General features: G+C 39.5%; 1 protein-coding gene across 1 annotated transcript; it reads right to left on the reverse strand.

The window, feature by feature from the left end:
• On the reverse strand, positions 1-27360 carry SETX (senataxin). The gene is made up of 25 exons (XM_057401589.1): positions 27199-27360; positions 26202-26382; positions 24252-24462; positions 23949-24058; positions 22695-22914; positions 22304-22423; positions 21168-21339; positions 19751-19844; positions 15390-19157; positions 14471-14570; positions 13761-13937; positions 12881-13110; positions 12237-12404; positions 11527-11680; positions 10558-10659; positions 9975-10090; positions 9249-9320; positions 8190-8339; positions 7483-7590; positions 6399-6586; positions 5935-6027; positions 5157-5321; positions 4602-4697; positions 2211-2298; positions 1-1179 (listed from the first exon to the last, which is right to left on the reverse strand). The coding sequence occupies exons 2-25, from the start codon at positions 26379-26381 to the stop codon at positions 415-417; spliced, it is 7647 nt and encodes a 2548-aa protein (XP_057257572.1). The 5' UTR covers position 26382; positions 27199-27360; the 3' UTR covers positions 1-414.
• Between the last annotated feature and the right edge of the window lie 587 nt (positions 27361-27947).

The raw sequence follows: 27947 nt of genomic DNA on the forward strand, positions 1-27947 counted from the left end.
TTTTTGTTTTTTCTTTCTTTTCTTCTGCTTTGCTCTGGTTCTTCATAAAAAAATACCTAAGAAATTAGCATTTGCACAAGGAAACAAGAAGCTACATATTTGCCAAATTAAATCTTAAAATAATTTTGTAGACTGTACAAATATACATCATTAAACATTTACAACCTTAACTTCCTAGACGACTGCTCTTCCAAGCAATGCAGCTATCCAGCTTTTCTTTACAAAAGCTCAAATCTATCAGCTGTCAGGTATAAAGTCCCCTTCACAATTAGAGAAGGTATGGGAAAGAGATGAACCTACTGATAGCAGTGGTATCAATACAAGGGAGTTCCAAGTGTACTAAATAATTTAAAATACAGCCCTTGCTAGAGAGAAACCTGGGAATAGATTTTCAGTAATGAGCCAATACTCAAGTCAGTGAAATGTCTTTCTTCGCTTGGCACTGTTTGATTCTGTGTTCACAGGTGACTCTTCTGATGTTCTTGTTAATGCACAATAGTCTTTGTTCTGTTTATTGATGCAACTTTCACCTCCTTCACTGTGGGATTTTGAACCACTTTTCAATGGAGGAGCTCTCTGGTCACCCTCATGCCGAGCCGTGGAAGGCAAATCACACTGTCCCGATGTTTGTTGGGGCTTCTTGAAAGCTTCTGTCCTGGAAGTCTGATCCCTGGCAGCTGAGGACGCATCGAAGCCTTGCTGTGATGTTGATCCTGGATTGCTCTGGTCTGGCTGACTGCTGTCTTTTGAGGCCTGCTCCTTCCCTTTGGCTTCAGTTCTACTAGCCATACTTGCCAGCCTCGGGTCCCGTGGTTTCTCCTGATCAGCAGGAAGCACTGCTGCCACCATTCGTGCAGGGGCACTGACTCTCCTGGAGTCCACAGTCTGAGCACACTGTGGCTGCTGGGGCCCTCCACTTCCCTGTGGCACTGCACAACCAGTGCCAGCAGTGAGCTCCTGAGGGCTGCTGGCCTCCTTTGGATTTGCAAGTGGCTTCTTGCCACTGGAAGACGACTGCGTTGGAGAAGGTTGCTTTGCTCCTGCACTGGCTGGGGGCTGTACTGGTGGCTTGAGCTTCAAGATCTTACCAGCATCTTTCCTGTAGCTTTTTTCTGATGTCTTGATAATGGCACCTCTTCTCTGAGCATCCTGAATCAACTCATTCCAGTCTTTGTTTTCCTTTCAGAAAAGGACAAAAGGACACACCCCAGAAAGAAAGGTTATTGGAAAGAAATCCACACAAATGGACAGAGGATATACAACTCCTTTAATTAAGGTACCTGACACAACTGTCATGGAAACCACTGTTATGTTCCTTCTGGAATGGAAGGATCTTATGTTTCACTTGCAAACCAGCAACAGGCACTCTGGCTGCTGTAACATAGGGGTGGTACTTTCAGCCATCAGTGAGCTACCACTTCAAATGACAATTTCGGTATTTATGAAGGCCAGAAGTTTTCTTGCACAGAGAGTGAAACAGGAACAAGGCTTTAATGCCCTCTTGTGGTGCAGCTATCAAACCCCACCCTTGGAAAAAAATCAAGATCCAGTACTGTAAGACATCAAGCCTCTTCAAGAGCACCCCCTATACATTCATTGGGCCTTTGCAGTCCCCCCCAGATACATAGTTCTGTTTAAGAAATACCTGTTTCAAAGAGTACAAGCAAAGCCTATACTTAGAAATCACGTGACTACATAAAGTAGTATCAAACCCAATAATCTGAAGATCATGGGAATGTTTGGGGGTGGTCTGGCTTTTTAACATCATTTTTTTTGCTCAAGTATCCAGTGACAAATACAATAGCTGGAGGCACGGGAAGGATCGAGCAAGGAAACATTTCTGCCATCACCCTATCTTACCAACAGAGAGAAGATTTTTCACAACCCCCACACTTGAATTGTAAAGCACTGTGTTACAATTTAGTTACTAAAAATATTGTGAGAGTAATTTCTAAATTTCCTTCTTGGAAGCAAGGAAAAGAGATTTTTAATTGTTTTGGTTTTTTAAAGAGCTTTGGCAGCTGGCAGTTACAGCCAAAGCTTTCGAAGAGAACCTTTCAGAGGCCTCGGTTGTACTGATTTATCAAAACACCACAGAAGGGTCCCCTTTCATAGACTGCAGCAGTCTAAGGATGGTTTTCACTTTCCCAACCCTGACTTGGCCTAAGAGGGTGGATCACGGAAGATCATTTGATTAACACTGTACCTACCATGAGAGTTTTCAGTCTTCCAAGGATAAAGAGGCTGAATCTGGCTCGGGTAATGGTAACGTTCAGACGCTGGAGACTTGCCAGAAACCTAGGTGACAAGACAAAGCTTAGCTCCTAAACTACTCTTCCACAAGGTTTAAGTGTTAAAACAAAAAGTGGTAATACTCAATTTCAGTGAAATGGAGATAACAGAAGCAGTTATAAAGGCAGCAGTAGTTCATGACCCACTCCCAGATCCCACTGAAACAGCCCTGCCTTACATGAAGGGCTTTGCATTAATCGTGGTTTCTTTCTTTCACCACTCTGACTCCTTGCAGGGAATTCCAGTTCTTTCCAGTTCTTGCCGTTGATGTTTCCTTTCTTAGAGTAAATCCCCGCTTAATGCCAACCACTGCTTCCTTAAGTGCTCCTCAAAGTACAGAGGACATCAACCTCACTTCACCTATGAAGACTTTAAGCCTCTTTTTGACTTGAACTGAAATGGATTAATAATATTTGGCATGATTAATGGGAAAATATTCTACTGAAATACTGAATACTGGACACGAGTATTCTACTTTAAAGGTGACCTGCACTGGTAGCACATGAAAAAAAGACTTTTGCTTTGTCATGCTTCAAGAGTGAAATGTATATTCTTACAGAAGAAAGCCAGCATTTGCACTATGGAAATTGTCTAGTCTGGTTATGCGATATCACAAACCAAGGTACTGAAACCTAAACAAATGCTTAAATGTTGATTTCTATTAAGAGTTTATTTACCAACACTCAAAAAAAAGGTTTGTGAAAGTAATATAAATTATTTCTTCACTAATGAAAAAGCTCAAAAAATGCCCAGCTTATTCTATACTAACAAAGTTTGCAAAACAAAGCCAAGTCCTTGTAAAATTTCGCTTGAGCAGGTTCAACATCAACACCTGATACTGTGGTCACAGTGCTGAGACCTGCTCTTCAGCAAATTCCAAACTGCACAAGTCCCAGCACCGCCCCAGGAAATTTGGGCAGTGCAGAAAACGAGACAGGCAGGAAGCAGACATGGGGAATAGATCCAGCACTACAGATATTATAGTTCTTTAGGACTTAAGGAGAGCATCTTGAAAGACTACTAAATATTCCTAACAGCTTTTAAAACTGAGAAGCAACAAAACTACTTTCTCAGGGGTAGACAGGGGGAAACAACAAACCAAACCGAAAACATTATCTTTCCTTGGAGTTTTCTCCACCATTTGAAAGTTACTTTCAGAGTACATTTAATGCTGGATTAGCTACCTTGAAGAATACTTTGCTCAGCTACAAGATCATAAGGGTGCTGCAAACTTTCCCATCACACCTTGCCAATGACACCTGCCCCTGAAGCAGATGTCCAACTCATCAGCATGTACTGCTTCTACAGCATTGCACTGCCAAAGCTTCACCACAGTAAGCTGGAAAGTTCTCTTCCAAAAGAACAGACAGAGCTTAAGTCCCATGTCAGCCAAAAGAACTGTCAGGTTCTAGCTGTCTTCAGTTTCCAAACTCAATCAACCAGATTAAGAGATGTCCAAAAATCATCACTGTTGTTTTCTAGAAGATTTGGATTCTTTCTCTTCCCAAAGTAACGTTCAGCACAGTTAAAAGTCCTTTATCTAGCAATTAGAAAATCAGTATCAGTAAGTATGCAGAAACAAAGACTTTTGTTTATGCAGACTTCCCGCAGTTTAACTTCAAAGCCAACTTAAGGCAACATAATTCTATTACCGTTTTTTAAACCAAGATGACCCGTAAGTCACAGAAAGTTGATGACCCATAAGTTAGTTCCTTCTGTCTCAAACAGGAAACACCCATGTAAAATTACCAAACCTGCTATCTTGAATCGAGACTTCCTGCAAATCTCGTCACAACTCAGAAGACAAGCATATCCATCTAGAAGTCAAAGATCTAGCTTGTCTGCATCACACTCCTAGTGACATATGTAACTAGTTAACAGTACTTCTACAGAGAGAATGTAATATTAATAGGATAATGAGTTGCAGAAATTGGCTTTCATTTAGAGAGAGCAGCATTCAGAAAGTTACAACATAGATCAAAAGCTGTAAGAAAAATAACTGCTGCAGTACTAATGCAAAGAGGCAAGTTCCCAAGACCAATCGTGCCAAACCAAAACTGTGACAGGCTAAGGGAGGACACAAATTCATCAGCACGCAACACAGAACACAATACTTACCATTTCCATGTCCCTTTTGGTCAGAGATTTCAAACCAGTAACATTAATTCATGCATTAAGATACCCTTCAATTTGCTGGCTGTAGTGACTTGCTCTGGTCTTACATAACTGCCTTACTGTCATATCAAAAAATATGACTCTATCTAGTGTCACTGGAAAGGGGACTTGCAAATCACAGAAGACAAACATACCCAATTGACCCTTTCGTGCTGTTTGCCCGGACACATGTCACTATGATGCAATCTTTCTCTCGTCCCTGGAATGCATCTACTGTGTCCACTTCTGGGCTGTTAAAGAAAGAATTAGCAAGCTGTTCAGTACATTAGTTGAATTTTTAAGCAACACACTAATGCAAATTGCTTAAATACTATCCTTAACCATCATCTGTCAAAATAACCCCAGGTAAACTTCTGCTTCAGTGTAAGAATCTAAAGCTAAATTTACTTTTGAGGCCAGCACCATTACTGAAAAGCTGTTCAGGTCCATATAGCTTGGAATTTTAGTTTTTCTTTTAAATACACTTTATTCAGAACAGCAACAAAATCAGAGCACGTAGAAAAGTAATAACTAATAAACAGTACAAAGAGGTCAGGCCTGGTCTAAACAAAAGGCTTGCATGTCCCCTTTAAAGGCATGACTAAGTACAGATTTTAGTAGTACAGAAGAAGGTTTGAGTTTTTGCTATTATTTTAAGGGGAGAAACATGCAAGAGCCACATCCCATGTGAAAACTCATGGTTTCTTTACCTGCTATTCCTAAACACTCTGTCCAGTTGTTCTTGAATTTTCTTTTTCTGTGCACTGTAAGGTGTAATTATTCCAATGCGTCGAAGACCCGCATCCTTCCTTTTTTCTTTTATTATTCTAATTAATTCCATCACCAGCTTCACTTCCTGAGGATTACTAAAAGAGCTGAACAAGACAAAATAGAAACATTACAAAACCATGTTTGACAGTGCTTTCAAATTCAGCACTTCAGGCCAATTTGTAAGGGAATTATGAGTCAAAGTTCCTGTCCTGAACTTTTCCAGTCTCCTTCACATAGACACTCAAAGAACTCTACAGGCAGGCCCTGATGAAGGGGTAACAACAGTGAGAAGTATTAGCAGCAAGAGGCTTACACTTCAGGTTCCTTACAACTATATAGGTTTGCTTTCCTTACAGAACAGGCAAAGGGGAGGACTGAGCCTGCCACCTTCTGGTACTACCACAGCATGCAGCTGTGAAAGGAAAGTCGATTAAAAAAAAAATCAGGAATTCAAATTGCTACTAGAGTTAGAGACTGTAGGTATTCACTAGCAGCTAACAGCCAGCCAAATCAATATTAAAACCAGTTTCAGATCTAGCAAAACAAATAAACCCCCCCCCCCCCGAACATTTAATACCTGATTTTTTTGTGAAACTAAATGAAACAAAGTTGAAAATGCAGTCCTGGCTACTTTATGCATATTGGGAACAACAAAAGAGAGAAGATAATTATTTCTCAGCAAATCTAAAGTTTGGCTGAGTAGAATGCAGGACTTACTCATTGTTTCGCTCCTCACGGCCATCTCCTACATCAAAAATAAGGTAGGGCTGGAATGGCCACTCTGAAGAACATCTGCTCTCCTCTGTTGCTCTGTAAATAACATTTTTATCACTAGGTAACCATACAGGATTCTAAGAACTGATACTTCATTTATTTACACCATGGTTATCAAACACAAGCAACTTTTAGCTTTCCCCTCCACAAACTCCTTAACTTTCACTGCTATGTGCAGATACTGAGGTCTGAAAAGGAACTCTAAGCAGTAATTATGCTCAGTTTTAAGTGACCTAGTTAACCTATGTATCACAGCCAGCTCTAAAAAGGTGGAATGAGAGTTTTCTCTCATTAAGCATCTTCCCACACACAACCTCAGGGATTTTTAGACACAAAAGAATATCCTGGTATGAAAAGGTTTCTTTGAAATACCTCCTGCTTAGAAAGGAGAACAGAGTGTCACCCACCTATCAGTCTTTAGAGTCCTGCCATAAACATAATTGGATGGGAAGAGGCAGATGTCAGGGTGCATCCGGTATTGCACAGTCAGCTGCACTACTGGCAGGCTTCGTAAAATATTCTTGTGCACTTGCTCCTCCAAGTGTCTGTGCAGACGTGCCATCAAGGACTGATCGTAGCCATATTCCTGAGCTTTCTGCCAGGGGAGAAACATGGGACTGACTTCTGGAGAATGGGTCCCAAATTAACATCAGGAACTTGCTTCTTCAACTTAAAACTACTTGGTGTTTTCTTTCAAACTTCTAAATCACTGATAAAATGACAACGACTTGCACTTCAATTTTCTATTTGTGTTAGTCTGTTTCAGGAAGGATCACCTGCATAAATCTCAATTTTTGTCAGTGTTGTCTTTAGCAAGGCAGCTTTTCTTTGTGAGTCACAACACTGGGAAATTTTAACAACATCAACAATAATGAAAAGAAAGATCTTCCAGGTGGCATCTCCTTAAGCAAGCACACAGCCTCCGCACGATTTACCCTTCTAGAGAAGGCAGTCTGGTTTTCCTCCCTTTTTACCAGATGTTTAAAACAGACCTTACTGTCAGATACAGGAACAATCCTGTATGTTTAGTCCTTGGAACACATCTATAGGGTGGTGAAGTCCCCATACAAACAGCCTTCATCCCCCATTCCCTAAGAAAACTGACACTGACTGAAGCTCACATAATGAAATAACAGAGCCTGCCACAACACAGTGCCCATCACAGACCAAGTGCAGAGCTGCACTGAAACTCCTATTGCCATAGCTATTATTAATGGTGCATGAAATCAAAATCAGTTCCAAGCTGCACCAGGAAAGGCTATAGAGGTCATACTCTCTCATCTCCATCAGCTTTATCCACACATTCGAAGGCAGTATTGATACGGTCTCCACATAACAAGGGACTAAACTTGCAGGGCAAAAGTTAGCATCATACACATCCTGATCTGACATTGAAGTGTCTTTTTTTCTTTTTACATGTTCTCTAAATACTGTTCTTTACCCTGTATGCACTACATAGCATTAAAAAGAAAATACAGTTTGAATACTTACCACTGATTTTACTGTAGGAGGGAGCTGTCTGGGATCTCCAACAAGGACAAGTTTATTACAGCGATGGATCAGTGGAATCAGTGTTTCAACCTCACAGGACTGCCCTGCCTTTTGTATATGCAAACAGGACAGAAAGTAGAAGTTGTAAGCAAAGGAGTGGAGGGAAGGATGTTCAATTTCCTGGAACAGAGCCAGGATAACTCAAATGCCTTCTAAGTCTTCTAAAAAATAAAAAGGAAAAAAATAAAAATAAAAAAAAACACCACAAACTCAAGAGAGGAAAAAATAAGGATTTCTCCCTAATAAAAGACTACAAACAGATTTTTCTTTTATTATGAAATATGCAGAGCACTCTAAACAGATACAAATATAACCCAACCATCTGGACATCTCTGAAGAGATTTCAGAGCAGCAAGAACCATATTTCAGCCATGATTTTTAAGTAAAAGCCGTTTTCCATTAAAGCACCAAATAAGTCAGAAAAAGCAGCAAGTAAAAGTTATTCTTCTCATGGCTCTACACAGCAGGACAGACTGGCTACCAGTTAAAAAGCAAAAATGAGCCACTTGACCCACAATACATCACACCAACAGCCAGTCAACCCACGGTATATCACACCAGCAGCCAACCAACCACAAGCCACCTAAGCAGAGAGCAAGGCAGACCTTAGAGGTGGAACACGCTGTAGTTCTAATAGCTTTACTGACCTCATCCACAATGACACAGCTGAAAGGATCAAGTCCTTGCCGAAAAAACACAGACTCCAGCAGGCATCCTCCACTTGTGCTCAGCGTGCAGCAGATGATGTCGGACTCCAAGATGATATCTGCCTGTACTTTCTGAGAGTGTCCCCGAGCCTTCAAGTACAACAGGACACCATGTCTCCTTTCCTGTTTAGGCTTTCTTAGAATCATCCTAGAGCAACTTCTAACTGCCTGGACAATACTAACTGCCAAAGAGATCATGCATAATGCATCACCCCAGTGAAGTTATCTCCATTATTACAAATGAAAGGCACAAGTCGACTTCACTGAAGTGTTACTTCCACTTTAAATTACAGATCGATACCAATGAGGCTGCAAGCTGGATAGAAGTATCCTTTTATCTCTCAGCTATGCAATCCAGATGCACTGTGAGCAAAGCTTTATTTGCCATCACATTTGTTAAATCCAAGCCTCCAGGACCATTAAGGGGCAGCATGTATTCATTAAAGATGAACCTTTACTCATCACAAGGTTCATATCACCCAGCCTTAATTACTGGTTTTGCTGTCAGTGCCTATTTCCACTTTCTATCTCCACACACACAAGAAATTCTTCCAGTTGTTGTTTTACTTCAAAATATTTGTGAGTATCTCAGCTCCAGGAGGACTGTAAAGGGGCATGAAAGTGGTAATGAAGATACACCTAGAACATAAGCACAAGCATGCTTCTTTGCCAAATATGGCACAATTGTTTCAATTCTCCCTTAATCGTAAGGGTGGATATTTCCATCCAGTTCTGGGGGGATAGTATTGGGGATTTCTGTTTGCTTTGGTGGTTTGTCTGAGGATTTTTGCAATATGCAGCCAGAGTACACCCGGATTTCACACCAGGCAGTCTGTATAACTATAACTTACACTTGGCTTATGACCTTTATCTATTTACCTACTACTCTATAAATTCTTCCAGCCACATCAAAACCAAATCTCTATCCCAAAGAATATTAAGTAGAGAAATGTATTTGCTGAGGTTTATTAAAGAGGTGCCTCAAAGATAAATTCCTACCTCCTTTAGTTGAGAAGCAAGCTGTTGTCTCTCCTTTGAAAGTCTGCCAATTTCATCATCTAACATTTGACTCTAGATGGGAGAAAAAAAATAAAGAGAAACCACATATTTTCCATATACCTTTTTTCTTCCCTTACCCTAATTCATTTCTTAAACATTTAGACTTGTTCAGACTTTTTTTAATATTATATGCGCCAGAAGAAACCGACCAGTTTTAGAAAGTTGTCAACATATTTAGACTTTGCAACACACAATGTTACATCTTGCATTTCTGTGCAGCTGAGAAAAAGGTTTACCATCAGAAATCTGTAATCTCAGCACAAATGCCAAATTCTTAGACAAAAAAAAAGGACAACTTCAAGCACAACACATATCCCAGAATCTCAGACCACAAGGTATATTACTATTTCCAGTTAAACAAAACCAGAGCTTTGAAGTATACAATCAAATTAAATCATTAAGGTTTCTAAATATGGTTATATTAAAAACTAACTGGTGATAGAATGAAATGAAGATTAGTGAGCACCAGTGCAAGAAGTGGCATGATCAACCAGTTGAAAATATACCCTGATGGAAAGTTCTTCACTCCCTTTTGCAGTGCTAACCAAACTGTCCATTAATTGAAAAAGCAGCTGAAGAGACAGTTACTGCTCAGAGATGGCATTAAACAGTAGAACTCTTTACTCTCAAAAAATACAAGCAGGATTCAAAACACTACTATCTTACCACTTCCTTCTTCTCACATCTGTGCATGGCACGCTGACGAGACAGCATGTCCAGCTTTTGATCCAGAGCAGCTTTCTTCTTCTGAATATCCTGGTCACAGTCACCTGGCTTTCGTTCTATAATAAAACAAAGGAAAACATACATGAGAAATACAAAGACCACATTACAATAATACTTGCTCTCACTCAAATGGACAAACTTCTGTGTTGCATTTTTCTGTTTTCTACTGAGGTCTTGTAAAATAAAGATAATGAGCCTTGGTTCCAACTGTAGCTCTCACGTGCTGCATAGCTGCATTGCTTAAAAGTCATTGCTTTTACATATATGCATTGCAATTTCTTCATTAAAAAAAAAACAAAAAACAAAAAACAAACCCAGTCTTGCTTATTTCGTTTTACTTAGATTTTAGGCCTTATGAAAGCAGACACTTTCCCACCAAGACTGAACAACAATACTTCATGAAGCACATTTGCAGAAAAATCTCTTACCAGCTCTTCCTTCTTAAAGAACACATAGCCCTAAGTGCAAAACACCATTAAGCTCAACAAAGACTGAAGAAAAGTCTGATTTGAATGTTACTTACTCATCCTATGTTCAACTTGCTTATCCAGGCTAAATCCCCGGACTTCACTGTTGATTGCTTTTTCGGCACCAAGTCGCACTAATTTGATATCACCACAATTTCCTGTTTACAAAATCAGGGTTAAAATACTTTTAGATTGCCCCAATCATCTCTGCACTTTGGTATGAGCGAAACAAAAAAGCAAACATCACAGATATCAAACAAGGTTCTTCCTTTTCTGCTTTACAGGGGCTTGCAATAATTTATCTAAGCACAACTAAAAAAATTCAGGAATTCCAAACTCTAAACAAACAATCACACATGAGCAACAAAGATGATGGTGCCGATGTTTTAGTGCTGGCTAGCAGTTACGAACATTATTCTAAATTAACAGAACAACCTATTATTCTCAGGCTTATCTAAAACTTACAGAATTCCTAATTTAGGAAATGACAAAGTACCATCAGAAACACAGCTGGTAAGCCAAAAACAAACTAACATTTGGTTATTATAAAGGTTTGGGTTTTTTTTCCCCACCGTACACCAGAGGCCTTGCTCAGACTTTACCTACTTTGTGTTAGTTACAAACCAGGAGGAGAAAACAAAGCACAAGTGAGAGGCTCTGATGTGAAACTTTTCAGTCTGTTCAGCATGATCTAAGTCCAATTTCATTCAAAATTGAGGTAATAGTCTTGTGTTCAAATCTCTAAGGAGTAAAAACTGGTGAACTGAAACTAACATTATGAGGAAAGGGTCAGTGTCTTTATACAGACAAAGTGCCATCTATTAAAAAAACACCTTGTAGAAAAGCACACTGAAATTAGTAACGGTATAAGGATGTATGAATCATGCTCTGCAAGATAAAAAAAGCTGCTTAGAGTAGCATATACATACTATACCTAATCAACTGTTCTAGCTTTTACTTCAGGTTTTGCCAACTTAACAGAATTTTAAGCAGAATTTTAAGCAGAATTTTAAAGTAAACCATACCCAAAGGCTCCTGTCTGTTTTGGCATTTTTCCTTAAAAGCAATGATGATCTTTTTCATGAGTTCATCAACAGCAGCATTTGATGGTGCACAAACAAGAAAACGGTTTGGCTTGATCTTGGAATTTGTTTTTTGCGTTTTCTCATTCCTGGTGTTCTGTGATTAATTAACAAGAAACCAAAACATGCTCTTTAGACTGTTTTCATTTGTGATTTAAAAGCCAGACTGTATGCTCATCTTAACCAGCAGGCAGACTATGGGGACTCTCATGCTTAAGTATCTCTTAAGGTATGTCTTACATTGACTAACAAGTCAAATGTATTAATACTACTTGCATGAATTCCCTTCAACAATGATGTACTTGATAAATCTACTGGATGCTGTCAGGAAAACCATTAAATAGGACAGACCAGATAATATTCTTTCATATATCAAAATGGTTTTTTTTTAAAAAACAAGTGTTTTTATTACCAACTGTGCACATTTCCTTGATTTTACTCAAGTTTTGTAAAATAAATGTTTTCCAAGATGCCCAAAATTTCCACTTTTATACCCTATACTATATAGATGTAATAAAGTCAACTTAATGAATTACACCCCCGGTTAATTACCAATACTGTGCTCCTATTTAGCTAAAGCTCTTCCATTGACACCATCCTTGTGTCCATTCCACGCATCACCAGCACATGACAATCACATCAGGTTCACTTACTTCTCTCAAAACACGAGACAGAAGTCCAACAATAGTTTTTGATTTCCCTGTTCCAGGTGGTCCGTGGATAAGGCAGATCTTTGGAAGCCCCGGGTGCTGCTTCACCATGGCATAAGCTGTCTCAATGGCTCTCTTTTGATCTTCATTGTACTCACTCACATTCCATGCCTGAACAAAGAGACACAAGGAAAAATAATGTATTAATGTTGATCGACCCTTTCATGTTCATTTTATGTATTTTCAGAATGTCCCCCACCCCTCTAACTCAAGAACTTGAAGGGCATGGAAGCTTTTAATTCTAGGTTTGCTCTAGATGCACACCCAATCCCGAGTCAAGCTGTAATGAAGGTTTTATTTACCCTACACACCACTTTATTTTGCATGACCTTTTCCATACTATGCCTTATTTCCTGAACGGACACTCGTCCACTGTTGAAAAACACCTGAAAGCTGCCTGAAGCGCACTATTAGTATCTATGTCAACACAGCAGAAACACACTATCACACAGTCAACCAACTCTGAAATGCAGTGACTCAGTGCTTCTGAAACTTATCTCAAAAAGCAGCATGCAAAACCATTTTCACAAAACCACATCCAAATGCCCACTTTGTCATCCCTAATCATATTCAGCTGCATGACTTACAGTGCTTTCTGAAGCTACAGGCAAATCTCTGGGACAGAAGTCATTGTAACTTGGATTTATGATGGGTTTAGCCAGGGGACTCCTGCTCAGTAGCAGCAGACCTTTGAATGTTCGGTGTGTGGTCACCAGGGAGCCAACCACCATACACTTCACTTGCTTATTTACGAAGAATGACAAATTGCCTCGAGTTCGCACAGAAAGATGACAGATGGTATGCTGCTCCTTTTGTCCTATTGAAAGAGGGGAGGAAAAATCAAAACAAAACCACAAGCCGTTAATTCAAAGACTATCCAAACTGTTAAGTAGGACACATTCTAACAGGTCACTCGAAAGAATTCATCAGAACCATGCCTTCTATTAGGAAGCCAACAACTCATTCTTGCAAAAAAACCCAAATGCCAAAACAAAACAAAAACCCCCCATAAAACATATACAACAACGCTCTCTAACCCAACCAAGATTACCATTTTAATGAGGCAGCATTAATCCTGATAGCTGGTAATTCACAACTTCAGTTCCAGAAGATAGTGAAAATTTTAGTCAGTGAGACCACTGAAGTTCATGGCACTTCGTATCTCAAAGGAATGAACTCCTCAAAATGTATGCAGAGCATTTAGTCATCATTAGTTTCTGTTCTTATGCAAAGTATTAACCTCTATATTTTAGGAAGTGCCTACAAAAACGCACGGAAAGCAGGTCTGCACCTATAGTTCCTGGCTTTTTACGAAGCTTCTAGCACAGAAGAGACATGCTGTAGTGGAAGAACAATCCCATTTCCTCCGAGATAAGTCGCACAGTACAACTACCAACAACCAGTGACGAAGTAGCATTTTATGGTACCCAGAAGAATCCCATTTTTATTTCAACCCTATTAACTTACTAGTTGCACGGCCAGATGCACGAGAAAATCGTGTCACGAGACCAACTTCATTCACTATTTGGTCCTCCATCTCACTGTCTTCCCTAAAGGCATCTTTTTTCTTTTGGACCACCAAAAAGATTAAGTCATCTTCTTTTGGATGAAGCTGCTTTGCCAAATCACTTTCTCGCAGATGAGCTACCCAAAATACATTTTGAAATAATTAGAACATTAAAAGGAAAAGGGTTACAATTACTCTCTGACTATAGAAGTACTACAATTAACATATTCAATATACTTCAGTAACACTCACCTGTTAATTTTTAAAGCAATTAAAAGCTATAGCAAAAGACTATGAAGAGTTTTAACACCATCCTGCATCCTTAAGCCTGAACATAGCACTATAAAAATAAAGCAAGTCAAGGACTATTTTATTTACCAACAGAAGCTAAAATAAAATCACAAATGAATGAAATGGGAAGTTGAAAAGATTTCAGCAGTAATCAAGTAACTTTTTGTACTAACACATAAGCCACAGATTCCCTGCAAAGTATGCATTCCTGTTATGTGCATTACGTAAAGCAGCAAATTCAAATCTTTTCTGTAAAGCACAAATTCTGCCTGTAAGTGCTAGCTCATTACAACACACTGCTTATGTGAAAATGAGAAGAGGGGTTTATTAAAACAAAAAAATAACAAAACCAAAAAACCCCCACAAAACAACCCCTTACCTGTAAAATCTGCTGTGTTCAAGTCAGCAGAGAAGCTCTGTAAGTTAAAGTAGTAACTCTTCTCTCTTACTCTCTGGTTTTCTATCCACTCTTGTGCCAGCTACATGTTGGAAAGTAATAGCTAAATAAAAATACTTTGAAGGGTTTAGTGTTTCAGAAAAATAGCATATCATGACTCAAAGGGCAAACACACTAAGCAGAAATACAAGCAAGCTAACAGACTGTCAGGTACAAGCCAACAGTCCTACCTATTTCTCCAATGTATGTGGGCACATTACATAAACAGAGCAAATGAAAAGTGCTTCCTTCCCAACACCCTCTCATTTCTTACAAAGCTCTTCGAAACAAATGTATGCTCCCCCCCGACCACATTTTCACCTTAAAATACCAGTATTATCCTGGTACTAACTTCATTTTTTACCTTTTTTTCAATGGAAGAAAGGATGCAATGACTGAATTTGCAAACATGCAACTTCAATTGAAGGAATGCTGCATTTTCTCACTATTAAACTATAAACTATTAAAGTCAAACTATTTGGAAAAAAAATACTTTTCAGATTACCCCCCCCCCACATAAGCTCTCAACATGAATCAAAACATTACCCCTTTTTAAACTGTCATTAGGAGATTTCCATTTTAAACTTTATGTGCTATAAAGAAACAGGAACCACTTCCTTTTTCCTTCCTTTTGCATGCTATTGTTGATGCACACCCAATAAAACAGTGGTACTTAAGGTAACACTGACAGTCCCCATCTTAAGCTTAACTGTCGTGATATTTCCCCCTCATCATTCCTGTATTCAGACCTGTATCTGAACATTTTCAGAAGGTAAATATAAGGCATGTAACAATTTTTAATCTCTTGGTAAAATCTATTAGGGCTGATGAAAACAAAACCAAGAGGCATACAGCTACTTACTGTTTCAAAGGCATTTAGCATCATCAAGGGGAAAAATGTATTGAAATAGTCATTATATCCTTGAAAGTGGACAGGAACAGCGGCTACTAAAGACTCTGTCAGATTACTTGGAGGTCCAAAGAGGCTGGAATTTACAAACATTTCATAAGTCCACCTTAGGACTTCAGTAATAAAAATACTGTAATCATGCTGCTTAACATAAAAGGGGGAAGAACATGCTTCTTGGACAGGCCTCCTGGAAATGTTTGAAGCATTGTCATTCTGTCTATTTTGTGACTGAAGAACATTATTAGGAATATTGGCTTGAGGTACGTTAATGAAACTTGGAGACTTGCACGTCTGGTTTCTTATCGGTATAGGCTTTGCATTTGGAGGCCTGACCACCACTGGTTTTGCTGCATTCACCTTGCTTTTTGAAGCTGGTGGTAGCTTTTTAACATCTTCGAGATCCTTGCTGAAGGCTGCATTCCGTGAAGAACTTGCTGAGCTGAAAATTTTGGTAGTGGAAGGCTTTCTTGGTTTAGATGGCAGGAGAGAAGGTTTAGCAAACAAATGATCTGCTTCTGAGCTGGTAGCTGAATGCTTACTACAGTACTCTCCTGGGTTTTCTACTTTTTCATTACAGTCTTTGTACGTGCATTTCACTATAGTTGAGGATTCACTCTGCTGAAGGCTTTCAGCAGTATCCACTTCCTTTGGGTTTTTACTAGCTCTAGTGGTATCTTGAACACTTTCCTCCTCAGAACATAATTCCATATCCACTGGATCTAACTGAGTTAAAAACAGATCATCATCATCACCATCACTATTTTCATTTGATTTACAGCCATTTTCTTTTGTCTTCTCACACTCAGGCTGGACAATGCAATCATTTCCGGAAGGTTCATTTTTACCATCTCCAACCAATGCAGAGGAAGAGGGACTTGAATACACAGGTACAGGAGGAACCATCATACCATTATCCTCTGATTTTACGTTAATGTCTGAAAAACCAGGCAGTTTAGAGACACCAGTCTCCTCCTCCACAAAAAGGCTTCCAAATTCTCTCTCACCCGCAGCAGGATAACCAGTACACACCCTTTTACTCTCTCCTTGCTTTTCAACAGATGCCACTTCAAACCTTCCAGGCTTTTGTTTCGTAAGCTTTGTATCCAGTTTGCAAGCTTTTTTGTTTCTACCCCCAGAACTTCCTGCAGGATTTCCCATTCCAACCCTTCTTTTGGGCCTTGTCTGCCTTAAATACTGAAGGTCTTGGCAGGCCAGCAATTTTTTATTATGTTTTATAGACAAACTCTGAGGAGCAATTAGTTTAATCTTCTGTTTCTGTGCAATCCCAATTCTCCCTGCAGCTTTACCATAGCTGCGCAGTTGAGCCAGACTCTCTAAAGAGCGCTGGGATAACTCAAATGCTCTGCGAGGCGCCTTCTTCAGACCAAGTTTTTCTACAGTTGATGCTGGTGCTGGACACTGCCGAACTTTCCTTGGAGGAACCACAGCAGGCTTTGAACTGCCAGGTTGGGAAGTTTTTGATGTATTTTGAAATAGTTTTTTGGTTTGTGCTGGTTTAAGGACAGGTTTTTTAGGGCTTCTCTGAACAGTTCTTGCTACCTTAGAGTTCGCTATACTCTTCTGTGGGCTTGCACTGTTTTTCTTAAGGGCCAGTTTTGAAGCTAATGAGATCTTAGATGTAGATACTCTTGGTTCAGTCAATTTTGAGTGCAGGGTGAAGTCTTTGACAGTGCCTTTGCCTGCAGAATTCTCCAGTTGATCTTTTGCATTTTCCTCACCAACAGATTCTTGCCACGTTGAATCAGTTACTACTTTTGTATTATCAGCTTCTGTCTGATGAGAAAGATTTTCTGTCTTTCCTGTCAAGTTTGCTTCTTCTTCCATGCTATCATCATTTAGGTAATCCATATCGTAACCCCATTCATTTGTGTGATCATCCAGTGATTCACTTGAATCACTACTCCCAACCGATGTTGAAACGTGACCTTGTTTATACTCTTGAGTTACTTCCATGCTATAGTCTTGAGTATCTTGCCAAACCGAAAAGACATCAAGTTCTGTTTCAAATTCAAAGCACTGAGACTCACAGTCTTCCAGTGACAAGAGAGAGCTTGATACCTTTGATTCGGTTTTGGTATCACTACCAGAAGCGCAGCTGGAAGTTGAAGGCTGCTCATTTTCATTTTCATTTTTTTTTGTTTCTTTCTTGTCAACCACAGAGTTTTCTTCATCAGAAGAGTCTGAAATTATAATGACTTTATTGTTAAGGCAATCTGAACCATAGGGAGACGTGGTACGCTGATCATCACTGGAAGATCTTACCACACCTTTCACTTTCCTTCTAATATCACACACATTATCATCTAGTGAGCTCTCTTGGCTTGAATCAAAGGGAAAATTGACACCTTTGGCATAAGCAGCTAAAGATAATTTACTGAGTTCTCTATCAACCTGGGAGTCTGTTAAAGTATTATCTTCAGAAACAGTCTTCATAAAATCCTCCTCTTTCTTCCCCACTGAACTGCTTTCTCTCTTGAAATACTTTGAAAATTCTAACAACCTGTCACTTGATCCACACTTCACTGACAGTGGCCTGATCCGAGAAGCAGGGCTGGATATATTGTTCTTGTTTTCAGAGCTAGATGGCACACGACCATTTGCTGAATTTTTATCCGTAAAACAGGACTTTGAAATTTGATCTTCACAGTTATATTTAGCCAAGTCATTTAAATCAAGCTGTTTCGAGTCAGACGCTTGCACATCAGGTGCTTTCTTAATCTCAGATTTTAACAGTGAACTTGATTTTAGTCCAGTTGATACTTTTTTCAGTAAGGTGCCACTGAACCCTGAAAGCATAATCCCATCATCTTCATTCTCCTGCATACCAGGTTCACTTTTAAAGAAGCTAGAGCAATCTCTGCCTTCCTTTGATGAGACAGCACACAGTGAACGGTCATCTCTGCCATATACACTCATCTCGCATCCACCACCATGTGCACTCTTCTCTTGCCTTATAGAAATGGCAGGTGAAGTTGTAGAGTTTGCATCGTTTCCTGCAGCCACAGAGGTATCCAATGCTCTGTTCTTTATACCTCTTATAACTTGCCTTAAACACACTTGTAATTCCTGAGTTTCCTGGATGTTCAGCTGCCAACCTAAAGATAGACTTCCTCGCAGAAGAAGATTGAGTTTGTCTAGGTATTGCTTGCAAAGAGCATGCTGCCCAATTTGATAGCCTTCTCTAAGAAGGCTGCGTATCAATTGCACACAGGCATGCTGCACAGAGTTAGAAGCTTGTAAAGATACTGTCGATGAACCTCTCACACATTGTCCAGGTAGTTTTTCAGTGCACTGTGTAAATGCAATAGCTGGAAGCTTAGTACATTTCACCACTGCTTCCACCCATTCCTGGGAGCTAATCCATAACAAATGCAGGCACTTCTTCTTTCTGTGTAGTTCAATAATGGAGACCAAGATCAGAAGAAAAAATTCAGAAACTTTTTCACATTGCTGGATACTTTCATTGAGAATACCTTTGGTTTCCGAGCAGAGGTAGTGAATGACCTCTACTATATATGCTACACCCAAGTCCTTTAAATCCATAAGCGACTGAACAAAAGGGATGAACCACAAAAATGTGCTTTGATGGATACGTGTATCTCTACCAATTGCAGATTGAAGCATGTTAGCCAGTGCTTGCATATCTTCATACATGTTGGGGCAGTAGTCTGGACAAATGGCAGTCTTCCATCCAGTATCCTGAAAAATAATTTCACCACAAATCATCCTCATCATAAACATCTGCAGAGTTCCATCTCCCAGGTGTTTTTCTACTAGTCATAAAAGTTACTTCCTTTCAAATATACATTCATTCATTGGTAACATCTCTTATATCCTAATGCAAGTCTAAAACTAAATTTTAAAAATGCAAAAAATAATCAAACGCATGTGTATAAATAACTCATTTCCTAAAATGTAACCTATGAAATAAGTGTAAAGTAGCATTTCCTTTAAAAATCACTGTGAACTCTCCAAAAGATATGCTGACATATCCTCAGATAATCAAATATACATTTAAAGCCTTCAAAGACATTTCTTAAATACATTGCATCAACATCAGGAGAACACATCCATAAATATTTATTCTGTATGTACCAACTGAACAAGAAGTGATCAGACTGGCTATTATTTAAGGCACACAATAGTGACATACATCATTCAGTACTTTTTCTTTACACCGCTAGTAGAAACTAAGTAACTTCCCCTCATGTATTTTATAGATGGTTTAAACTGACAGTTTCATTCTGTGATCAGAGTTCAAAGAACAGGGAAACAAAATATTGGTTTAATACCTTTTGAGGCTTTTCTGTGTTATAACTATACACAATCTGACTGCAAGTAACCATGTCATCATTGTAGTCTGACTCTGGTTCAGTTTTCAGTGACCTGAAAAGAAATAGAAACTATTACAGACTCCACACAACTAACTTACACTATAAGAAAGCCAACTGGCCAAGACAGATTCCATTTTTCAGATACTGACCAGGTGACTATTAAAGCTTGTACCTGTGAAAATACATCGTATTTAAAATTGTAGGGCTTATTCTATCCTGCTGGTAAGAGGCAGGAGAAGTGGCTGCCTCAGGAAAAAGCCTTCTACTAAGCCACAGATTCGACTATCTAGAACAAGCACCCAGAAGAACTCCATTTGCTTTGAATTTTCTGTGCATAAACACAGTTCAGTGATGGCTATGCACTCCTCAACTTTGTATATAACTATTTGAACACAACACTCAAATAGCTTGTTTAACTGAGGAAAATCTCCTTAAATATGCCTTCCTCTTATCTACAACATTCCATGTATCTATATCTGCAGCTATCTGTAAGATTATAAACTGTGCATGTATAAAAGATACTGAACATTTAAGACATTGTCACTCAAAATTGATTCAAAATCTACCACATGAAGTAAATGACTGGTACGGTTATCTTATTTTCCACCAGGTTTTTAAAATTAGGCACAACTTCAGTTTTCCAAAATAGGTGTTCCTGAAGTCTTTGGACCTGGATTCTTATAAATACCTTTACAAGGGACAGTGTGCCAAAAGATGGAGTTCAAGTTTAAGCAACAAAATTCTGCTCTCAAAGAAGTTATTTCCAGGCTTCCTAGCACTGTGCTAACCAGGTACTTCTGTGCCAAATAAACACTTTACCTCATTAACTTTTTGCTCAATACTGACAATATTGTCCCTCAGAAGTTAAAAAAATCCATTTTATCTTAGGATATAAGTATATGAAGACAAAACCTTTCAAAAGATTATCTGGGGCCTGCTATGTGTTTTAATGTGTTTCCTTTCAGCAGCTCACTACGTTATCCAAGCTACTGAAGAACTGTTCCATGATTCCCACTTTATTACCTTCCCTTAAAGGAATACATTTAGAAAACAAACAAAAGTCTTAAAACCATACAGTACCATTAAGTAAACCTAATCTTGAGAAATAGTTAAAGCTTAACACGAGCTGAAAGTAAACTCGAATCAGTTGTCATCTGGAACTACAATCAAATCTAAAACTATGTAATGCACTGAAAATTCAGGAATCCCCACAGCTTTACAAAGAGTGTCAGGCATGGCAATCTCCATTAAATTTATGTGCCAGTTGGTTATAGCAGTAAGCAAGAAAACAAGTAAACAAGAAAACCAAGACCAAAGTTACTACACTACCTGGTATTAAATCATAAAACTGATCTAGTCTCCAAATAAAACTGACCTCTTAAAGCTACTGCGTATATTTTTTATCTCACTGTTGTAGCTCACACTGTTGATAATGGTTTGAAAGGCTTGGACTGGATCAATAAGCTGACCCCATACTTTAGATCCGAGCTGATCCAAAATAACCATGAAACAATGCAGCGCTGGCCAGAAGGGGTCAGTAGACTCATCTGAAACATAACAGTAACATTGGGGAGAGTTGACTGAGCTGAAGTCGAAAGCAGTTGGTTTTCATTGATTTTTCTTAAATACTAATATATGTATTATAGTAAGTTGTAACTATACTCTTTAACCTGGAAAAAGGATGAAAAACATCAACCTCACTTATTTGTGCAGACAAGACACTGCTCCTTATGCAGTAACTGGATAGCAGTAACTAACATTTCGCACCTCGATGAATCCAATTCTTCCACATTGATTTTTGCAGTACTGTTCTATGAAGTGGGTACAACTTACACAGCTATGACAATTTATACTTCAAATTCAAGCTAGAAGCAATTGGCCTTCTCTCAAGTATATTCTTTCCCCTTCATATAAGGTAACATCATACCCTCAATAAATATATTAAGCTCATAAAAACCTAGTCATTTGAGACACAGCCCAGATCTTGAGCTCATGTGCCAATCCCAGGCTATGCCATGACACGTGGCCTACAAGAATGGTCCAAGGGCTGCTAGCCTAAATTCCCAGCTGCAAAAGGGGTTCTTTCAAACAAATGGGTGGAAGAGTCAAATTTTAAGCAAGTTGTAGCAATTCAGAAGAAGGTGTTTCTGTATTTTAGGACTGAAAAGTCAAAGCATGCCACAGTGAAATGCACATTCCCATACAACCTGTACATTAAATGCAAACAATATGGTAGAAGTTACAGATTGTCCTCTCAAAACCTCTAAGCCAGACTTATGCAAGGCACTGCCATTCCTTTTCTACTTAAGAGTTTAAATGTAATTTTTCAATGTTTGTCAGTATTGCTCAAGTATTACGCAATAGTGACCATCTTCCAGAAGATAAATAAGCCTCAGCTGAAATCACCTGAGATACACTACTAAGAATTCACTAAGAATTTCAATAAGGAAGTTTGATAAAGATGAAAAATAGGCTATGAACTGCCTTAAACTCAGTATCAAAATTAATTACCAGCAGCTTCTTTCTCCATGGTGTGAAGTATAGACTGCATGAAGTCATTTTGTTTGTCTGGACCCAGTAACAAGGAATCCAAAGCTTGTTCTTCCAGCACTGTAAGCAACATACAAATCCCTAAAAGAAAAAAAAGATGCAATTTGTCCACATATTTGCAAACGTTTGCTCTAATTTTCACCAAACCAAGGATGTTTCCAACACCATTATCAGTGTAACACCTGACCAAAGAGATCAGCAGCAACATGAAACACACTACTGTTGTGCAACATTCAATTTTCCAATTTGACATGCCCCAAAATAAATAGCACCTATGAAACAGGAGAGCTCTGACTTGAAACAAATATTTATGAGAGACTACAAGTACAAATTCATTCCAGATCATACTCACCTAGCCAATAGTTTTTGTAGTTGGCAGTATCATATAAGTGAGATGGCAGAAGGATGAGTTTGCCCTTTTCAACCATTGAAGAGCTGTAAATATCCTGACTCTCAAAAAGCCCCAACTCAATAACTTTGAACAAGCAAGTCAGCACTTCCTGTAAGTCATAGTAATCATCTCTGTCAACCTTGCCTAAATTCCTTGCTGTTAGAATGGCCCATCGACGAATCTAAGGATTGAAACAAAAAAGTTTTATATTAATAGTAAGAAAAAAGAACAAATAAAATCACAATGCTGTAAGATTAGGAAACATTGCTACTACAAACAGGACAAAAGTGTGTTTTTACTAAAGGAAGGTCTCGTAACTGCAAGAGTGGGCAGTTTTATGAGGAAAGGCTGAGAGCTGGGTTTGTTCAGCCTAGAGAAAAGGTAGCTCAGGGGAGACCTTATTTAAAAGATGGCTACAGAGAAGACAGAGACTCCCTTTTTACAAGCAGTTGCACGGAAAAGATATGGGGTAATGATCACAGCTCCCGAGGAGATTCCAACTGAACATAAGAGGAAAAACTTTCACAGTGAGAACAATCAGCCATTGGAATAATCTCCCCAGGAAGTGGTGGATTCCCCAGTGCTGGACACTTAAGATTCTGCCATTCCACTCTAGGTCACGCTTTGCCAAGAAAGGTGGGAGTAGAAGATCCTTGAGATCCCTTCCAACCTACTCTGTGAGCCTGTGAAACAAAACTCTTTGGGATTTATGTGACAAAAAGGCAGCATTTGGTTTTGTACTTGCTTATATTACCTAAACATTGTTTTTCCGATTAGATAATTGTATACTGTAACAACAGGTGTTAAGTTGTGCTCTCAGCACAGGACTCTTGTCCACTCTTACCTTGGTGGAATTATTCTCTGACCTACTGAGAAAACTTCAGTTTGAGCAAGTGTAAAGTAAAATACTGTTAAATCTTTTACTGTTTCTTAGGACGTGAAATTTTGGACTCCACACTGGTGTTTAAATAAGCCAGCTGAACATCTGTAACTTCCACAGACTAAATACAAACAGCAAAGTGATTCTAGAACAGTTTCTTCAGCAAGAGTAACTATATTCCTACTGAAATCTCATTTTTCTATATATTGTTAAATACAGAAAATCAAACACTTAAAATTCTGAATGCTACTATTTTCATGCTCTTGCCATTAAAAATAATAATCTATCCTGATGCCATTTAAAACTAAGTTTTAGTGGAAAAAAAAGTAACTTACCACTTCATTTGGGTGTACCAAAAAGAGATAAATTCCTGGATATTTCTCAAAGACCTGAAAGGAACTGTGACTTCTTTCCATTCTACAGAGCACTTCTACACACACCTCACCTACAAGGATAAAACACTTACATTAAAGGGTAATTTATACGCTCGCAAAGAAACCCAAGCAATAAGACAAATACAAAATACATACACACACACGTACACACTAGAACTTCAGTTTAACTACTACTTGTTATTTTCATCTCCTTCAGTAGAAATAATACCATTCCCCTCCAACCGTCCATGGTAAGATACATACTGACTCTCTCATGCAGCAGCAGATACGGATATTTCAGTACTTCTAGAAGGGGCACTCGCAGGTTATTCTCAAAGTCCGGGCCCACATAGCCAGACAGCTGTGTCTGTCCATTCTCATCGACTACAAACAACTCATCATCTTCTCCAGCTTCTTCTTGCATGGATTTCTCAATGTGGGCAACAAGACGGGAGGTTTCCAACTCCCACAAGACCTATTCAGAAGGGAAAAACAATTACCCTAAGTGCATATGTGAAGAAAGCACTTAAGGACATTTATTATCACATGCAGAAACCTTAACTAGACTTTCAAAACTTAAAATTTCATTTAAAAAGTTTCTTTCCAAGTGTGGTGTAAAATGATGAAGTCTTGAGGGAGAATTCAGATTGTGCGAATCACAAAACTCTCACTTCAGAGCTAGGATTATAAAGTATGGTGGTTTTATATTTTTGTTAAATATGCATCAACGATCTCAGTTGTTATTTCAGGCCAGAGATTAGTCACAAAACTTTGCTTCACTGGCCAATATAAAGAAGTATACAATACAGAAAACAATCATATGTGGGAAGATGGGAAAAGCCTTTTTTAAATCTTGCCTTCTCACATATTTTGTAATGTATTGGTGAATGGAGTTAATGTAAAGAATTCAAACAGACTGACCGACTTGCTAAGTATTTGTAGCAGATCCAGCTCACTTAACATTACTCATCTCAAGTAAATTTCTCCCAACTTCAATTAGAAACCAAGATTATTTCCTACAGCTAATAGAACTTTGAATAGTCCAGTGACTCCACCTATTTCCAGTCTATACTCAGATGAGATTGCCCTGCAGGGAAATCTAATTTAAAGAGCAACAGTGAACAACTGGCTACAAATATTCATCTTACACACAAGCTTTCCAAAATGTAAAACTGGGATACTAGTGAGGAAGAATTACAAAAGGCTTAAGATAACAGAGTTTTAAACTTTGCCTGGTTTTAATTGCACAAGATTGGAGCAGATCTCAAACTGAAGCACAGCAGAAAACTATGAATGAAAAGTGAAAGTTCACAAAAAGAGGAAGAAACGAGAGTGGAACAGATGCCTGAGGAACAAAGAAAACACACTGAAGAGGGTGAGCTGTTAGTCTGTGTTCCAGAGTTCAAGGATTCCAGGTTGAGAAAAACAAAACACAATAGAGAAATCTCAACTAGTTTATTAATATAGGGAAAATATAGAGATAATAAAAGATAGAGTCAAGGATATTTCTGATGTTTGGTTATCTTACCAACCCCAAAGACCATGTAATGACAATCAGGAAACCAGCTCCAAGAAACATCATCATAGCATGAGGTGGCAGACTCAACCTTAGCGGGCATCCCCGCGGAGGCAATGTTGACCTAGGTGCTATGAGGTTCTGCCTCTCCACATCACATGAGGCTCAGGCTTTTATACTACCAAAAATGCACACTCATTTTGATGTAGGGGGCCAGCCTACCTCGGAAGAAGTGGCCAGCTATACCTAGAAAGGTCTCCCAGGATCGGGACTTTTCTGAGGACCAGCCAAAAGAGGACTTTTCAGGGAGGAGCCACCACAGACAAACAGTACTTTTCCATTTTTGTGTGTTTCACCACAGACCATTACCTATTCTCACTGACACAGTCTGGCAGGTGTTCTTTTTTTCAGATGGCTATAACGTCTACTCAGCAACTTCCCACAACTGTTTTAGTTCTCGCTAATTTGAATATACGCAAAGCAAGATGGTGTTCTGGCTTTACAATCAGCTCTTTGCAACACAATATATAAAAAGCAAAACAGTTAAAAAGCCACATGGCCTATTCCCCAACACCAATAAACACAACCCCTGCACAAAACCTCCCCTTACACTGAAGCTGGACCACAGAAACCTCGTTTGAACGTTTCCTTGCAGTCTGTGTCCTCCCTCTCTAGTTGGAGCCAAATTTCTTAATTACCTCATGTAACCCTGGCAGTTTTTCCTTGGCTTTGTGGTATTCAAGCACACACTCCAGGCAGTAACAGAGATCTTCATTGGATCCTTCAAGATCTTCTGGGGACAACTGTTTAGAAGCATAGCTCTTCAGGAACTCAGTGGCGTCGGGACCACTAGGTGTACACCATCGACACGTGCTCATTCTTTGCATGGAAAGAAGGAGGAATTAATGGAAGTTCAAAGGCTGAAAAAGCAACAAAATATGCCCTTTTGACCACAACAGTACCTAGTTTTCAATGTGATGAGTTTCAGGATTTACGTAACTCATTGACAGCATACATGCGTATGTTCTTGGGTGACCTTATATTATACAGATATACACAATTAAATAAAGGAATGCAGATTAAACCATTAAATTAACATTACAGAAAAATGCCTCCTGAATGGCAAGCGTTAGAAGTAAAGCACTGAAAATAAGTCAAATTACATCATTTGCAAACTATGACATAATACGTGAAAAGTGACTTTACGTTGCACAAGTAATCCCTCATCCACACTTAACGCACACTTTCCAGGACTGCAACGCTGGAGTTCATTATATCGCTTTACGGGTACCCATAGAATTGAGGTCTAACGCATACAAAATGTAATTAGCTTTTTTTCTTAATCTCCTGCTAAAATTTAGGTCAACAAATCCCTGTTGCCAGAAGCAAAATATATCTGTGCAGAACTTTCCTGTCATAGCTGTTATTACAGTTAGAAAACATCATCATATTCTCGCCACAGATTGCTTCCTCTAAAAAGAAAAAAATCCTAAATAAGCAGCAATACAGTCATCTCAGATTATGATAGCATAAACAGCTCAACTGAAGCCTGGGAAAGCATGACGACTTGAGGCAAGTATATAAAAGGGAAGACAGTAATTACTGTGCTATTTAGCATAACAAAGAATAAAAAAGGGAAATCTAGATAAAGCAAAACCATCCACTCCCTCATACATAGGTACTGGAGGTATTTACCTTTGGAAAAGGAAGGTATTTGCTGTGAGGGTGTGTTAGGTAACATGAAGACAAGTGTGCTACCCCGCAGCTGGGAAAGGGGGCTGGCCCCTCCAGCCACACATGCCCTCAAGTATCTTTAGTAATCCATGCCCTGGAAACCGAGCCTTGGTGGCATTTCAGAGACCTAGGAAAAGAAAATAAGCCTCAGAAATGGGTTAAATTCACGCGTTATAAACTAAGAATGGCTTTGGCACTCAGATTAACGTGCCATCCACTGAAGAGCCAATTGATCTGCACCTGAATCCCCTCCGGACGCCGAAGGCGGGCAGCAGATCACGCACCCGCCTTTTCCTAACAAAAGGTGGGAAACTTCATCCGCGCACGTTAAGCGAAGAAACCGCTTCGGTAGCGAGGGCCAAGCCTGCCTAGGGGCGAGCAGCAACCACCGGCACCTGCCCGAGGAGAGAGCGAAGCGGCGCTCCCCAGTTTCCCCCCGCCACCAGCGCCCACCCACCGCTCCTCCGCCGGAGCTCGTTGCAGCCGGGAAAGGCACCGCCGCTTACCCGCCGAGCGGGCCCGCGCCTGACTCTGAGGCGGCGTGAGGGGAGCGCGGGGTCCCCCGGGGCAGCGGCAGCGCCGTCCGGCCCTCCCCTCCCCTCCCCTCCCCTCCCCTCCCCTCCCCTCCCCTCCCCTCCTCTCCTCTCCTCTCCTCTCCCCTCCTCTCCTCTCCTCACCTCACGCAACCCCGCGCTCCTCGCCCCTGCCCG

The sequence above is a fragment of the Pezoporus wallicus genome, unplaced genomic scaffold (assembly GCF_028554395.1).
Source record: "Pezoporus wallicus isolate ANWC-B61680 ecotype Strahan unplaced genomic scaffold, APGP_CSIRO_Pwel_v1 contig_8013, whole genome shotgun sequence".
NCBI lineage: Eukaryota > Metazoa > Chordata > Aves > Psittaciformes > Psittacidae > Pezoporus > Pezoporus wallicus.

Excerpts from the sequence above, each read along its gene's own strand:
- SETX (XM_057401589.1), bottom strand. The coding sequence starts at position 26,381 with ATGAGCACGTGTCGATGGTGTACACCTAGTGGTCCCGACGCCACTGAG. Across the intron at positions 22,424-22,694 it reads CTACAAAAACTATTGGCTAG|GGATTTGTATGTTGCTTACA; the intron begins GTGAGTATGATC and ends TTTTTCTTTTAG. Across the intron at positions 1,180-2,210 it reads GAAGACTGAAAACTCTCATG|GAAAACAAAGACTGGAATGA; the intron begins GTAGGTACAGTG and ends CTTTTCTGAAAG.